At 41.8% G+C, this 17,734-nt stretch overlaps 1 protein-coding gene across 1 annotated transcript in view; it reads left to right on the top strand.

The window, feature by feature from the left end:
- LOC138265670 (serotransferrin-A-like) overlaps window positions 1-17,060 on the top strand; it is a 478,400-nt gene extending 461,340 nt beyond the window's left edge. The window contains exon 17 of the mRNA XM_069213586.1: window positions 16,838-17,060. Within this exon, the coding sequence (XP_069069687.1) occupies window positions 16,838-16,878 (41 nt within the window). The 3' untranslated portion in view covers window positions 16,879-17,060. The remainder of the gene's footprint in view (window positions 1-16,837) is intronic.
- The last annotated feature ends 674 nt before the right edge of the window (window positions 17,061-17,734 follow it).

Genomic DNA, 17,734 nt, shown 5'->3' with positions numbered 1-17,734 from the left:
TGTGCATAAGCTGTGCCAAACCTCAGTGTAGGTTCAAAGGACCCTCTAACTATTACTATGTCATTATCTTTAGCTACTCTACTCCAATACCTAATTATAGGAACAAACAAAAACACAACATCATAGTTTGAGTAAAAATATTGAATGTACTCCTGGTTATAAAAACGTGTTAGTAACAGACTACAACTTATCCCGTAAGTTAAAGGTACGCTATGATAGGTGACTCCTTCCTCAACTGATGAAGGAATCTGTGTACACACAAAACAATTCTTCGCATCTATGGTATCAACATACTCACTAAATAGGCAATTGAAAACATTAGAAGAAAGTTCTCCCCATGCATTAGTATCCTCATGCGAATATTTCTCATCTAACCTAAACTTCTCTAATGCCGTTAGTGCAGTAGTCGACTCAAAAGCAGCAGTATGGTTGGATTCCCTCTTATCAAGAACAGACATACGCACAATCAACACCTCAAAAAATCCCACAATTAATCACCAAACCAATGCTCATATATTTACAGTGCCTAGCATCTCTACCTTGTTGACTAATGTTACTCATGACCTGTAAAGAATCAGAAAGCAGAAGAAAAATTAGACAAATTTGCAGCAAAATAAAAAAATAGACAACTCTTCTTTTAGCAGTTCAGTTACACTTCCAGGATATCCTTGTCAAAATCAGTTAGCAGCTTTGTCAAAATCAGGTTCCAAAAGTCAAATCAGGTTATCAATGTCTCTTCCGGTTACTTTCAACAGTCTCTTTCTCAAAATGTTTCCCTCTTATTGTTTCAACAGATCAGTTCATCAGTTTCCTTCACGTGCCAAAATACTGACCCAGAACTTCTCGATCATAACAAAAAGACATAAACTCTTGCTGCCATTCATTTGTAGTTGCATACGCCTATTCAGGACCTGCGTATCTTCGACTTGCTATTCCCTTTCTTTTCAATTTTCGATCACCAATCAGCTCTCCTTCACTTAGATCTTTTCTTCTTGTTGTATCTACTTCTTCCTCGATTGTTGATTCAACAACCACCTCTTTTCTCTTCTCCACTTGTTACTCCGGCCACTTATCTCCTTTCAGTGGACTCTTTGTCAGTATTCTCTTCAGAATCAAACTTGAACCTTCTCCTTGTTCTGTGGTGTTTTCATTTGACGGATCTGCAACCGGTTCAGGAGGAGTCAGATCACTTTGACTTTGTTCCACTTCAACTCCTTCCCCTTCTGGGTCTGGCAATTGCTCTGTTTGTCTCTCAAGATCGTCTGCTTCTGGGAAAGCCCTCCTCTGACTAGGCTCTACTACTGCTTCAGTTGAGATAGGCTCTCCGTTGCCCTCCTGGAGGTCTCCTACCTCGTCTCTCACAGGAGTGACTGAACCGTCCTCAATGAGCTCAGATCCGGTCTCAGTTCCCCCTTTGTTCTCCTTCCGGCCCTGAGACTTGTTTCTCTGTTGTTGGTACTCTCAACAAAGCTTGTTCATGATCCAGTAGACATGCCACTTTCTTTGTGTGACTTGCATAAATCCAGTTCAGAATTCCAGCACACTTCACAGCTGTGGTAGTTGTCAAAACTGCCTGATATACTTCCTTACAACGAGGCTCCAAACACGTCTTTCTCACGTGCTTTCGGATGACAACCCAGTCCCCAGCTCTCAGGTTGTGGCCTGGGTCATGGATCGGTGGCGGTGTGGTGGCCTCCACCTGCTGAGAAAAAGATCGGAACCCATCAGCCAGACCTTTGCGGTAATCTAACACTATATCATCTGTAATGTTGAGAAGTGCATTTGCAGGCACCGCTGGTAACCTCATTACTCTGCCCATGAGGCTCTCATGTGGTGACAATCCTGTCTTCCTGCCAGGTGTGTTTCTCATTGACATCAACACTAAAGGCAATGTGTCAGGCCATTTCAAATTTGTAGCCGCACACATCTTTGCAACTCTTGACTTCAATGTACGATTCATCTGTTCCACTAGTCCTGATGCTTAAGAGTGGTAACTACAATGCAACTTCTGCCCAATGTTCAATGCTGCACACAGTAATTTAATTTCTTTGCACACAGTAATTTAATTTCTTCATTGTTGAAGTGACTGCCCCTCTCTGATTCTAAAGAGATCAGAAACCCGAAACGCAGTATCAGTTCCCATAGCAGTAGTTTTGCTACTATCAGACTATCATTTCTTCGGGTAGGGTAAGCTTCAATCCAGTGATTAAAGATACAGACAATCACCAACACATATCTCAAGCCTCCACACACAGGCATCTCAATAAAATTCATTTGCATTCTGCTAAATGGACATCTCGCTGTTCCAATGTGGCTCAAATTAACCACTGTCCCTTTTCCCGCGTTCATTTGCTGACAAATGACGCAACGATAGCAAACTGCTTCAGCAACTTGTCTAAGCCTTGGATTGAACCAATTCTGCTTGAACAGGCGAATCATTTCTTAGCTCCCAACATGTGCCTGACTATGGTAATACCTAGCTATTTGAGACAACAGACTATTTGGCAAAACCAACTGACCCTCTTCTGAAACCCACAATTAATCCTGTCGCTGCACACATTTCATTTTACTCCATGATCATTTTTCCTCCCTATCAACATTATTTTGCAATGTTTTCAATTCTTCCAATGTATCTATTACATGCAAGGCAAAACTCGGACATGCTTCAGATACCAATTCCCACTTATCCTTGAATGATATACAGTTCAATACACAAAACCTTGCGACTTGATCCACAAATCCATTTCCCATTGACACAAAATTTTGCGATTTCAGATGTGCATTGTATTTCACCACAGCAATCATTTCAGGCAGATGGACAGCTTGCAACAGTTCTTTAATTCTCTCACCATTTCTCACTGGTGAACCAGAAGAGGTCATAAAGCCCCTCTGTGACCACAACTGTACAAAGTCATGGACTATTCCAAATCCATACTGGCTATCTGTGTAGATGGTAACTTTAAGCTGAGCAGAAACATGGCTCGCTCTAGTAAGGGCTGCCAGTTCCACTACTTGTGCAGAATATACTCCTCAAAGCCAAGACGCTTCTAGTATACCAGAAATTATGCACATAGCATGTCCTGTTCTCAGTACTCCTGTATTGTCCCTTAGACAGGAACCATCAACAAAGATAATTTGGTCATTTTCTTCCATTCGGGGGTCTCTAGTGTCAGGTCTCGGTTTTGTGCACACATCAGTTACTTCAAGACAATCGTGCTCAATGTCTTCCACTTTTTCAATTTCAACATTTTCATTTGGAAGTGAAGTTGCCGGGTTAAGCACTGTACTTCTTTTCAGTGACACATTTGGTGACCCTAGAACACTCATCTCAAAACATGTCAATCTAGCACATGTCAGGTATTGGGTCTTGGTGCGGGTAAGTAAAACTTCAACTGAGTGAGGGACCATTATTGTTAAGGGTTGTCCCATCACAACACCTTCACACTGTGCGAGGCTCTGTCCAACCACTGCAACTGCATGCAGACAGCCTGGTAAAGCTGCTATGACAGGGTTCAAAGTAGCTGATAAATATGCTACTAGGCGGCTTACACCTCCATGGACCTGCGTCAAGACAGAAAAAAAACATGCATCACGCTCATGACAAAACAACGTGAAAGATTTAGTGTAGTCAGGCACACCCAAAGCCGGAGCTTTGCACAGACTCTCTCTCAATTCAGAAAACGCTTTCATGCATGCCTGATCTAACACTAGGGGATCTGTAACCTCCTTATGGGTCAGCTTCTGCAGTGGCTTGGAAATGACTGAAAAATTGGGAATCCATTGGCGGCAGTAGCCTATCATCCCCAGAAACATCCTGACAACTCTGTGTGTGGTCAGGGGATTCATCTGCAATATGGCTGTGACCCTTTCTCTGGATATTTTCCTTATTTCTTTCTCAATCTGGTGATCCAAGTATTTCACTTCTTTCTGACAGTATTGCAATTTAAGTGGTGACATATTATGACCATTCTTTCCCAAATGGTCCAGTAAGGCAATTGTGTCATATTTGCACACATCCTTTGTTTTGGACGCAATCAACAAGTCATCAATGTACTGTACCAATGTTGATTGGAAAGGCAATTCCAACTACTCCAAATTCTTTTTCAAGATCTGATTGAATATGGAAGGTGACTCTGAAAACCCTTGATGAATTTGGTACCAACAGTAAACTCGGTCCAAACATTTGAAACAAAAGAGAAATTGGCTGACCTTGTGAAGAGGCACAGAAAAGAAAGATTGTGACAAGTCTATGACAGTGAACCACTCAGCATCAGATGGAATCTGAAACAGAATTACAGCTAGAGTTGGCACCATGGGGCAACGTTTGACCACAATGTCATTTATTTTTCTCAAATCCTGGACAATTCAAACCTTTCGACAGGGCTTTTTCAATCCCGATACCGGCAAATTACATGGGCTGCTCAACACCTCTTTCAAGACCACTTCTTTTACAAATTCTGCAATTATGTGTGCAACCTTCATAAGGATGTCCTGTGGCATATGGCACTGGGGTATCTGCAGAACAATTGTGTTCGGCTTTACAGGAAGTTTAACTGGCTCAACTTCCTTTATCAGACTTATCTCTTTCCCTGTCAAATCCCACTCTTTCTCTTTAACCGTTCCCTGTAAATCAGGAGGAAGCTCCTTCACAATGAATACTGAAAAGAAATTAATTAGGGGGTCCTCCTCATTTATCGTCTCACACTCTGTCTCTGGAGCTGGGTCATCTTCATCATCACTATTCATCTGTATCTCGATTCCATCATTTGAACAAATAATCGTGCACCTGGTTTTACACAGCAAGACTCTTCCCAGTAAGGATACCGGACTTGAATCACAGACTACGAATTTGTGCAATCCTTTAAAGTTGCCAATATTAACCTGAACTGTTTCTGTAATAGGGTTGGTCAAATACTGATTTGCTACTCCTACAATCTGGACTGTCTTTCCTGAAAGGGAAAAGTTTGGAACTTCTGCAGTTCTCACTGTAGAGCATGTAGCTTCTGTGTCAACCAAGAATGAAACCTTGTGACCCATTACCTTTCCCTTCACATATGGGCCTTTCTGATCTACTTCTAGAGAAGCTGCAAGCACACATTCCTCTTCATCTGAAATCTCGCTCACCCAATCATCGTTTATTCCATTCTCACTGTGTATCGGGAACTGGTGAACTGCGTTATTACTTTGGTTGGACCTATGAGATGTTGAGGAAGCATCACCTGCTGCTGTTCCATAGGGGCTTGAGGTATTTGAATTTGCTGTCTAGGTACCATTGGAACCTGCTGTTGCATTGGCTACAACTGTGTCAGTTGTACACTTGGCATTTGCACCTGATGCCTGGGTTGAAAATTCTGCATTTGATTCACATTATATTGAAAATTCAGATTATGACCTTTCATTCTCAGTCCTCTCATGTTTTGAAACAAATTGATGTCACTTGTTTGTTGAATGGCACCTTCCTTTATCATCATCGGACAATCACACTTCCAGTGTCCGACCGCTCCGCAGGCATGACAAGCCAACACTCTCTTCATTCCCTGCACATCATTCTGGACCACTACTGAATTCAAATCAGGACTATGATTTCCATTTCTTGCGCAACCTCTCCTCTGATTCTGAAAAAACAATTTTCCCTGCTGCTGCTCTTGCTGCGGTGGAAAACTTCCCTGCATCCCCTTTTGTGCCGCTTTAATCTGCATCACCATCGCCTTTTCCTTTAGCTTTCTCTGCTTCAACTCAATTTCGTCACTACAGTATTTTGCATACTGCAATACCTTATCAATCGGCTTTGTTTGTCAGCAAATCAAATGACTCATAATCATTTGGCTAATTTCAGGTCTCAATCCTTCCACAAATCTGAACACAAAATGAATCATGTCTTTCGGCTCAATTGTTTCTGTACCACTGTAATGCTTAAACGCCTGCAACAGTTTCTCACAATATGCATGTATCCACTCCTTGGCTTCCTGAGCTGTCCTATCAATTCTCCATCAGTCAATGTTTTGGGGTGAAATTCTCATCTTCAAAAATACTATCACTTTGTAGTAATATTTCATTACTTCAGGAGATGGCGCACCTGTAACTTGATCTCTCTGTGGTTCTTTTGTCTGCCAATCTATATTCCTCTTACACTCCATCCATAGATCAGCTGGAACTAATATCTCTAATAGAGTGTTCAAGTGTTCCCACAGGCATTTTGCAAGTTTCACAAACCTGTCAATCTGCTGGTACCATTTTACTGGCTTCTCTCTCAACCTGTGATAATCATTCGTAAAGGACAGAATGCCACTTTTGCTCCAGGAGACATGAATGAAATTCCCGCCTGGAATCTCTCTCATTAGTAAGATCTTCACTGGATCCTTGCCCTGCTGCACATTTGCAGTCAGCTCCGCAGAGTCACTTTTTCTTTTATCTCTTTTCTTGCCCATCTGCATTCCCATTTGTCTAAGGCTCCCCATGTCTGGACACTTTGGAGTAACTCCCTAAGTTCATTCCTGCAGATCTCATGTGCTCAAAATCTTTTGTGTCAAAATCTAATCTATAACTCACCTCCCTCGTAATTTTCAGGCACAGATATCTCAACTATGCTTCTGTATAGGACTCTAATCTGTTCACCCCCATAGTTCTTCAAATAAGCTCACAATCTTCCGTTCCTAATCTCGTATAGTTGAAGAACTCCTCTCCCCTAGGAGCACGCTGCGGGGTATTCAGGGGCATAATTATACTTGTTTTGAGCCAAATTTACGTCATTTTTTACATGTAAATTCAGTGCAAAAATTACTCCATATTTATACTTTGGCGCAAGTTAAAGTAATTTATTGGACATGGAAACCTACTTTGCATCGATGAGATGCAAGGTAGGCATTCCTGTGCAAAAAATGACTCTATGGCCTTAGGGCCATATTTATCCCCCGTGCGAAAATCACGCATGGGGGAGGAGGGGTCAAATAATGGTGCAAAGCCTGCTTTGTACCATTATTTAACACCTGGGTCAGGGCAGGCGTTAGGGGACCTGTGGGCCTATTTCCATGGTGGAAAACCATCCCAGGCCCCAGGGACACCCCTACCTACACCAAAGGGAAAGGGGAGGATGGGGAACCCTGCCCAGGTAAGTAAAGGTAGGTAGAGGTAAGTATTTCATTTTATCTGTTAAAGTGCCAGTGGGGGCCCTGAAATGGGCCCACCTATGTGGCACTGGGTGCAATGGCCATGCCCAGCTGGAACTCAGGAGTGGTGCAAGCCGGTGCAAAACATTTTGATGCAAAACTGCGTTAGTGCAGTTATGCACCAAAAAGTATAAATATGCCCCTCAGTTTGTCTAACCATTCAGTCAATTGCTGGGCAGTCAAACCTTGCAGCAAAATATTATTGGCCTGGGCATGTGGTACCTGTTGTGCCACTGTATTCGGGGACTGCGGTGTCAGTAATTTCAGACTCTGACTAACATTCAACCCCATCACAGTATCCAGAGGAACTCCGAATGGACTAAGGTCTAGCAATGACCACGGTCGGTCAAAGGTCTGTCCCACAGGAGAGACTACTCGGATATTCTCATTAAGTCCTCCCCTCATTGAGTTCTGACTCAGGGCTCCCTGTCCATCTGCACTGGTTTTCTCTTGTGCGAATAAAGGTACAACTGGACCTATGGTAACAGGTACAGACACAGCATCTGGGCTTGGTCTGATAATCAAATTCTGTGGGTGGATAGTTCCCATACTTTGACTCATCAATACAGACATATCTGTCTGGGTCCCTGTAATCGGAGTGGTCTTTGACACTACTTGTGTCTGCACTTGAGGCAGTAAAAGTGGAGTTGTCTCTGTCTAAACCAAAATCGGTTTCGGTAAAACATGTCCTGTTGTCATTATTAAGTTTGTGGCTGTTTCCACTATAGGTACATCAAGGTAAATTCTCGGGACATTTGGCTTTGGTACCTGACTTTGTGCTACCAGATTAATAGGTACTTTGAGACTGTTCTGCATTGGGCTCTGTGTCATGGTCGGATTAACGTGCACTAGACTTGTAGTCATGTTACTCTGGGTCAGAGATGAAGGATTTACACTAGTGCTCTGACTACTCTCTTGTGCTGCATATGGTGGGGGACGATTTCTCAATAACTGCAAAATAAACTCATCATAGTCTGACCCTTCCTCAAATGTCAATGATCCTCTAGACTCCTTTGATCTCCGCTTCCTACTCACAGAAGGGCTCCTGTTCATTTTTCTGGTAGCTTTCGTTCCACCTCCCTCGCTGTCTTGTGTAATTGCTGGAAACATTTTAATTCCCTGTAAAACCTCAGCTTTCCACAATTTCTGAGCATTGTCCCATCTAGCCTCCGCTAGTGTCTTTTCTGCCTTTTTCACTCTCCTCTCAAATTTCTGTTGTTGCTGTTTGGCTACTAACTCCCAGATTGCTAATGCCTCAAACGGTGCTGGCCTCGGCTGGGGATTTCAGATCATACACAACCCTCCTCAGATGCTCTGAGCTCCTCAAATTAAATGTTCCTTGGGCAGGAAATGCTAAGTCCCCATCTTTCTCTGTCACTTTGCACCATTGCTTCAGCCAAAGACATGGCGTGAAACCCTGCTCTTCGATTACAATGTACGCTGGTTGAAATGAACCGAGTACACAGGAGCCATGATTATTTGTGATTTATTCACATCCGACCATGAGGGAGGCTAACAGCAACTGCTGTCAGCACCGTTTTTGAATGGAATCTCTCCTTGTGAGTGAGCGCAAGACTCGCCCACGAGGAGTAGACATAACACACACCCTTTGTTCATAATTTTTGGAGAAAAAAATAAACAAAATACAGTACAAACAAATAAGCATCCCTTACAAATGAGTAAGCATGACAAACTATACATCATTTTACAATGCAAACTCACCAAACCTCCTCGGCAACATTAGCTTTTTTTTAGTATTGCAGAAAAGGCCCCCTGTTCTGTGGGTAAGAAAGTTCAAAAGGTACATCTGCAGTTGACTCATGAACAAACCACTTTGAATCAATATACCTTGGAACCTTCATTACTTTGTTTCTGTTTCACGTTTCCATCACTTAATAACAACGAGTACTCATACACTTTGACAACTTTCAAAGGCTCAGAAAACTTGGAATCACACTTATGGACTTTGCCACCCTTCAAAACGTAACCCAATCACCAACCTCAAAAATATCATCCACACCTTCCCACTCAACTTTATTCTTTTCAACACCCTTTGACACCAGAGCTATGCTTCCTTCCCCTCATTGCTTCAAATGGGGAAAACCCTGTTACAGAATGTGGAGTGGTGCGGTATGACCAAATCAAATCTTTCACAGCTTTACGCCAGCTTACCCCATTAGTCAAAGCTAGTTGCAAATTATCTTTCAAGGTTCTGTTCCACCTCTCAACCAGACCATTGCTCTGGGGATAATAAACAGATGCTTTAATGTGTTCAATGTCATATCTTTCTAAGAAATCAATCATGACATTAGACGCAAATTGCACCACATTATCAGACACAACAGTTTCTGATACTCCCTCAGATTCAAACAAATCAATCAAAAACTCTACCACATCATCAGTCGTGACTTTTTCCACATACTTTACTACAGGCCATCTTGAAAAGTAGTCAACCACTAACAGAGCATACTTAGGTATTATGCCTAAGGCATACAACAGTCCTACAATGTCAATTGCAACTTTCTTCCAGGGTCCAGCTGATTCATCTGAATCAATGGGAGGTTTTTTCACAACTCACTGGGACTTGTCACTCCACGTACACAAAACACAATCTCTGATGTGGTGTTCCACATCCCTGTCTACACCGGGCCACCAATATTCCGACCTGATACGCCTCTTGGTCTCACTCATGCCCAAATGTCCTTTGTGGGCAAGCTTTCACACCCACCCTCGCAACCCAACAGGAAACACAAATTGTTCTTCTTTCATCACTAAGTCATTTACAACAGATAACTCAACACTCACTTGGCAGAAATGTTCTGCATCTGCAGAAGGACTTCCTCTTGCTGGCCAGCCTTCTCGTACATATTTTACAACTTCCTGCAAAAGTAGATCCTCCTGTATAACCATCAACCACTCATCATGTGAAATTCTGCCATCCTTAACACAACAAATATCCACATTAACAGTTGCTACCATTTCCTCATGTTCCTCATCCACTTCCACCTCCTCATTTGAAGGCAACCTGGATAAAAAATCCGCTAACAGATTTCTTTTGCCTGGCATGTACCTCATAATATAGTTATACTCCAGCATCCTCATCTCCCACTGGGCTATTCTGGGAGTAGCTCTGCCTCCACATTTTGCGGAAAAAACATCCATTAAAGGCTGATGGTCAGTCCCAATCACAAAACTTTTACCCCATGCATATTTTCTGAAATAATTAACACCCCACCAACAAGCAAGAGCTTCTCTTTCAATGGTGGAGTAATTCTTCACTGCATCCTTCAAAGGTCTGGAAGCATACGCAATGGTTACCTCCATGCCCTCTCTCACCTGTAGCAATACGGCGCTAGACCAAATGAATTGGCATTTGTGTTGATAGTGCTCTGATCTTTCGTGTCAAATGGTTTGAGTGCAGGTGCAACCACAGTCAACCTTTTCAGTTCCACAAATTCTGATTCACACTCCTCACTCCACACAAATTGCTCCTTCTTGCACATCAACTTCCTCATACACTTTGTTTTATCAGCAACCATACCAATGAATCTCAAATAGTACTCAGCCAAACCTAAAAATGATCTAAACTGATCCTTGTTTCCAGGAGAAGGTGCATTCTCAATGGCTGACACCAACTTCAGTTTAGAAGATGTGCCCTTCTGGTCTATCCAATGACCTAAATACTCCACCCCGGGTACACCAATTTTGCACTTCTCCAGTTTGATAGTCCGCCATCTCTCAAAGTATCAAGCACTCTCCTCATGGTACAATCATGCTCATTATGATCCCTTCCAAACACTAAAATATCGTCTTGGAAATACGTCACAGACGGAACATCTTTGAACAGATGATGCATGGCCCTCTGGAAGACGGCTGCAGCAGAGGCTAAACCAAAAGGCATGCGCTTGAACCTAAACGCACCTTCGGGAGTAATAAAGGATGTTAGAGCACGAGAATCAGGATGCATTACTATCTGATGCTAAGCAGATGATAAGCCCAGAGGGGAAAACCTTGCCCCCCTTCAACATAGTCAGCATTTCACCAATATTAGGCAAGGGGTGCCTATCAACTCAGATGGCTGTGTTAAGATCTCTGAGGTCCACACATAAACGCAAATCCCCATTAGCCTTCCTCGCAATAACCACTGGAGCCAACCACTCGGATGCTTCTATCTCTTCAATAACATCCTTATTACACAACTTATCTAGTTCTTTACACAATGGTTCTCTCATGACATTAGGAACGGGACAAGGCTTATGAGCCTTGGGAATGGCCTTTTGTTTCAATATAATTATATCCAGGAATCCCTTTAGTCTGCCTAACCCCTTCCTAAAGACTTGTAGGTACTCTTCCACAAAAGTGTGATTCTGAACAGCATTTACTTCTGTGTATACACCAAGAACTTGTTCAGGTTGGTTAGGATCCAGGCGAATTCCCTGATCCCTTTGTTGTGGCCAACCCAGCAGACTAGCGCCATCTTCAGCAAAATATACTTTAGATGTAGCATTCACACCCTGAAACTCCAGACCAGCCTCCATGAATCCTACCAAATCAATAGGCTTATTTCCATAGGCTACTAAGCTCACGTTAGGAAGTTTGATTTCTCAACCTGGAAATTTTGACATGTACTCCTTCCCAATTAAGGTATATTGTGCACCTGAATCAGCCATAACTCTTATATCAACACCATCGATACTAATGACACAGTGAGGACCATTCCTCCTCACGCAACCAACATCCACAATTTGCAAAATATATTCTTGACCAACATTTTGAACATCGTTACCCTCCCCAGAATTCACCACCCCATTAGGTTTTCTATCACCAAATTGTCTTCCTTTGCATACATGTGCAAAATGGCCCTTAGCTTTGCACCTCCAACAAGTTTGGCTGACTGCAGTACAACGTGGGTCAGGCGCTAACTGTTCCTTTAAGCCACACTTGAAGCATGTTAAGTTATCCCTTTTAATTGATTTTGTAAATGCATGCGGCTGATCCATTCTTTTAGATTTGGCTCCATCTAGATGAATAGAGTTCACTGTTCCTGATGGAGTTGACAATTCCTTTAGACCGTCATCAGTTATTTCTGCTCTGTTCATTATGTCAATCGCTAATTGTAAAGTTAAATCTTGTGTGTTAAGTAGCTTTTCCTGTATTTTCCTGTTGTGAGCCTTTAAAACTAGCTGGTCCCCTAGCATCTCTTCTTGGAATTTCTTTGTAGTTGCACGAGTATGTCAAGGCTCTCAACCCAGCCACATAACTTTCCACTGATTCACCAGGTAGTTGTGACCTCTCTAAGAAACTTAAACCACTCCACCACTACATTCCTTTTCTTGCCAAACTTTTCATCCAGCTGTTCCATAGCAAGGTAATCCTCATCTCTGTCTTCTGAGTCTTCATCCCCCACATCAGGCAAATATTTTAGAATGCGTCTGCCCTCAGCTCCTAGGCAAAAATGTAAAATGGCAAGTTTCCTAGATGATGTGAAAATATCACCACCAACAGCCAAAACGTACGCCTCAAAACCCTCTTTCCAGTCCTCCCATGCCGTGATAGGTTCACCAGGAGAATTAAGGAAAAATGTTGGAGCTGCAAATCCCTCCATATTATAATATATGTGGCAGATTATTTCTCTTTACCAATTTTGTGTTTTTTTTCTTTTAAAAATACTTTTAATATTTATGTAATAAATTATGGCAGAAATTTGAAAGTAGGCACAAAAATACACGACTTTTGTTTGTCAGACAGCGACAGAACCGAGGATGTCTTTTAATTGCCCACACTTTGGAGAAAACTTGGATCAAAGCAAGCAGTCCGTGGATCCCTGGACACATGCTGGTTGCTTAGCAACAAGGTACACAGCTGAAACCATGCATATGCGGCGTGGTAAAACAAATAAACTCAGCTCCCAAATGCCGGAAACTCCCCCTGCGGGAAATGAAACCACACCCCAAAGCCACACTGACCCAGAGGTTCTCCAGCACCTTTACAATGACGCTGCCAGATCCAACACATCGCAGCTGAATCACGGGGAATGCTGCATTTCTCGGAACCGACTGCACTGACAACATAGGGTCCAGGGTCGCCTCTCCTCCTGGTCGACTAAGTCAGCATATAAAGTCCCTCGTCGCCAGTGAAATGAACCGGAATATATAGGAGCGGTGAGTATATGTGATTTATTCACATCTAACCAGGAGGGAGGCTAACAGCAACTGCCATCAGCACCGTTCTTGAATGGGATCTCTCCTCGTGAGTGAGTGCGAGACTCACCCACGAGGAGTAGACATTACACAGGTGTACCTTCCGGCAATGCAATATCTCCTATACTTGTTTTAATGTATATATCTCCCCTTAAAGCACTCTTTAAAGCCTTGAACATTTTCATTTTTGCGACCTTTATATTATTCAAAATCAAATCAGGAAGTGACTTTTAATCCAAGAATTCTCTTCACTAACCTTCTCAACCAATTGCACTTCACGGACGGCTGCCAACCCACGCGCGACCCTTCTCACTAACCAGCCGGTCCCAGCGCACCTCCAGTGATATCACACTCACACATATTGCGGCTTGTCCTCCCAAACTTACATTCACATGAAACTAATGCAAAATTATTGTGAGCACAAAAAAAAAAAAATCAAAACTCAATTTGTCAGTTTACTACAGGTAAAGTAACACAATCGCTTCGGAAACTTTATGGATTTTTCAATGACGGCGTTTCGCTCAGCTACTCCTTCTTTCTCAATTTCCCTGATTCACAAGCAAATTTCGACCTGCAAATTTCACTCTCAACTGATCAGTGGGTCTGCCCTGATGCACATAGGACTCGCCTGATCTCAGTCAAAAATTCTTTCACTCACTTTGACTCACACTCTGACTTGTCGACTACACCCGATTGACCTATTAAACTAGACAAATTACAGCAAAAAACAAGTGTTTCATGCACTTTTTCAGTATACGCTGGAGTCTTAGACTATGCAGGGTCCATATACCAACAACCACCTGAACAATTTTTGAGAACAAAGTGCCACACACATGTGAAGTTTGATGAGTTCCCTAGTCTCACACTTCGGAGTACACATACTCCCTAAACCTTCACAAACATCACAATTCACCTGCAATTTGGATAAGTTGTGCAAGCCCAAAGCCTACTCCATTCACATTGTCACTAGAATGCCGAGAACATCCTCAACCCATCATTGGCAAGCTCCAAGATTCTAGTAAAGTCATTTTAGGTCCGCAGAGACACATTTTTATTTCTTTCAAATCTGCAAATCATTTTGTTCTCTGTAGGAGACTAACCTCCACCCTATTATCACCTCCGGGAACACCTGCTATTTCTCACTTACATTCTCCGGGACCAAATACTCTACTACCTATCTCTGGACTGTGTGATGGGCTCTTAATGAGACAAAACATTTACCGGGCCTCTATGATGGGCTCTTAAGGATATAAACCATCAATCTCTGCTACCTTCTCTGTTAGCGCGTCAGACCTTATTAAGTAAACTCACAAGGGAGACGCGATTAGGCCGATGGACCCTTTGACTGCGCTTCGAGTTTTTCCCACCATGAACCCTGTACCAATACAAATCAATAGCAAATAACAATCAATGACCTCAATAATCAATGAGAGTCAGTCATTTTAAAACACCATGACCTCTCATTCATAAATAACCATACCTTTATGTAAAAGCTAGAATGTTTATTTCCCTATATGAATAATGCTAAAGTCACATAACTTAATCGCAAAATCAAATGATAAAGATACAGAAACAATACTGGCTGACCAAAGCGTCGAAAGAATCACAAGCTTGAGCTACCACACATTCTAAGGTTACAGTACAAAATAATAGCAAGAATAATTGTGCAAAGGAGATTACATGCATTTAGATTCAGCAAAGAAAAGACATCAAATGTTATTACATATAGCGAACTTCATCAGTGAGAACCCTAACTAACACCAGATTAGAACAGCATGTGTGGGCTTCATGCTAAACAATTTAGTCACACAAATTTGGAAAAACATATAACTATGGCTCTATCAACATTAGCTGTTAGTACCTAGAAAGAAAAGCAAATAGACTCAACAATCAGTATCATAGTTTAATATCTGTCCTCAATATTGTTCAGCAAGCTGTGACAGTCTTCGTCAATAGGACATCAGTTCGGTCAGCAATACATCATGATTCATTATTCAATGCAGCTTGTCATGAGGCCGTGCAACTAGGCCAAGACCTCCCGAAGTTAGGGCCTACAATTAATAAAGCTAATATGTAATCCATAACCATTAATATGTCCTATTGCTATATTTATCAAACATAAGCTCAACATTTCACAATAATAAGCCATTAATAAGTACACTTTAAGTTAATACATTTTCTACACAAATCTAGCACTCAAACTACATGAATATTTATTAATAATGTAATTAATAATTCAGTGTAACAATGCCAATATAATGGTCTGCCTGCTGAAATTAAATGCGGGTGGATCTTTGTTTAAACACAGCAGAGATGAAGCACTGCAGAGACTACTCTGTCTCTGCCATGATTAGACCACTCCAAAGGCCCTGCGGATTAAGGGCTGTTGGGGGCTGACTACTAATTCAGGAAAACTCTGGCAGTAAGGGTAGTGAACCTTGCTAAATTAGCCCTTTCCCATGTCGAGGGGAGCGTTTTCTTTTTTCTTTTTGGGATTGTCTTTTTGAAAAGAAAAAAGAAAACAGTTTGTTCCAGGGCTCTGTCATGTTGACAGAGCCCTGCATCAAATTGAAAAAGGGACTGACAGGAAGCACTGCGGTGGCGGTTCATGCCAATGCTTCAAGAAGTAACCGTCTGTTTGCTAGTCATTTCTAAATATGGCACACAGTACCTCTGTCAGGGTGATGGAGAAATGTACTGTGTCATCCTGGTGGTAAAACAAACCATCTACCAGATATTAAATCTGGCCCTCAGCTACTAATAACATGTGAGAAAAGGGTGACAAACAGGAGTAGGATGATTACTGTCAAATCTGAGGACCCAAATCTTGAAATAGGCAAGGATTGTTGCTTTATATGTGTCACACCAGTTCTTGTGCCATCTTGTTAAATTTCTGATCATCAATTTAGCAACAATATAGCTCCTACATTTGGAGTGGAGATTCTTTAAGTTCAGCAATCACAAATGACATATAGCAAAGTCCTGTCTATGCTATGAGTTTACCAAAGGCACCAGGCAGGGTTGTACTTGTGGGTATACCTTGGTAATCCTGACTCGCTTTCAGATTTCACTAATCTTTATCATTCATTAAACTTACCTATTACATTTTTTGGCTCATAAGCTTGCAGCCCAATGTTTTTGCACATAGACATATGTAGCCACAATTTTGTAATCATACATATCTTTCTGTATCCAGGGTCAGTAATACCCACTGAGTACATGCTTTAGTCCAATTCATTATCACTCTGCCCTCAAACCCTCTTAGTGACACTAGCTGTCAATAGCAATGTTCTCTGTGTGCAGGGAGTTCATCCAATGCAATTTAATTGAAATTCAGATTTTCCAAAGATTGAAGAATTTGGGTGGAGATGAAAGGAAAGACAAAGTCAGGAGGATTAGAGTTGCACTGAAATGAATAAATCTGGAACTGTGTTAGCATCTTCTAATGGCTTCACTATTTCTGCCCTGTAGAACTCCTCTCAGCCTGCACCTTCCACAGCTGTTCGAAGTAGCCAATTGAACATCAACATGTGACCAGCTTGTCTCTGAGGGGAAACATTTGCAGCCCATGAAAATATTCTGCAGGAACTTGGCGTCTTCTTTTACAATGGCATGACTTGTGCAAGTTACATCACCTCATTCTATTTCTGATTGTTTTTTACTACTCACTAATAAATAACCATGAATAAATCCATCAAGTGTTCTGTATGTTTTTCTTTCCTCAATTAGGTTCCATATGAGCAAGTTGAAATAAATATTTTTTTTATGACCTATCAACATGCCCCTTGCAGACACTTCATAAGTGTTTGGACAGATGAACAAAGATGAGGAATGGATCCATCTATTGGGCTTGTGACCATCATAATGGGCCCCTTTGGAGCCATTACTTGGAAGGGTTCTGTGTGGTGTATGAGTGATTGATAAGGCTGTTGTAGGGAATGTAAAAAATAAACTTTATGTAGGAAATATGAAACACGAAAATATTGGGCAACATCAGGCCCAAGCAGAAACCACACAGCTGATCATAGTTAAAAAAACAGTTTGGGCCCAACTTCCACACTGACACAAACAAGGTCAAAAGTTCACTAAATAATGTAGTGTAATAGGAAATGTGAAAGAGTTTTTAGTTCAAGGCCAGCTCATGTCGAACTGACCCAAAAGTATTTAGGATACCAGTACACAAGTCCCCCGGCAAAACTCCATCCCTTCAAACAGAGTGAGGCCTGATTAGACATTAGGTTCATAATCAAATTAGCACAGAGCACCCTAGTGCTCTGATTAAACAATTGGTGCAGACAATAAACTTACTTCAGAGCACATGGAGGCCGCAGGCATATAATGCTGCCAGCATAAATTCTAAAAAGATTA

The sequence above is a fragment of the Pleurodeles waltl genome, chromosome 11 (genome assembly GCF_031143425.1).
Source record: "Pleurodeles waltl isolate 20211129_DDA chromosome 11, aPleWal1.hap1.20221129, whole genome shotgun sequence".
NCBI classification, from domain to species: Eukaryota; Metazoa; Chordata; class Amphibia; order Caudata; family Salamandridae; genus Pleurodeles; species Pleurodeles waltl.
The sequence above is the reverse complement of the archived record's forward strand: the minus strand, read 5'-3'. Positions and strand labels throughout refer to the sequence as shown.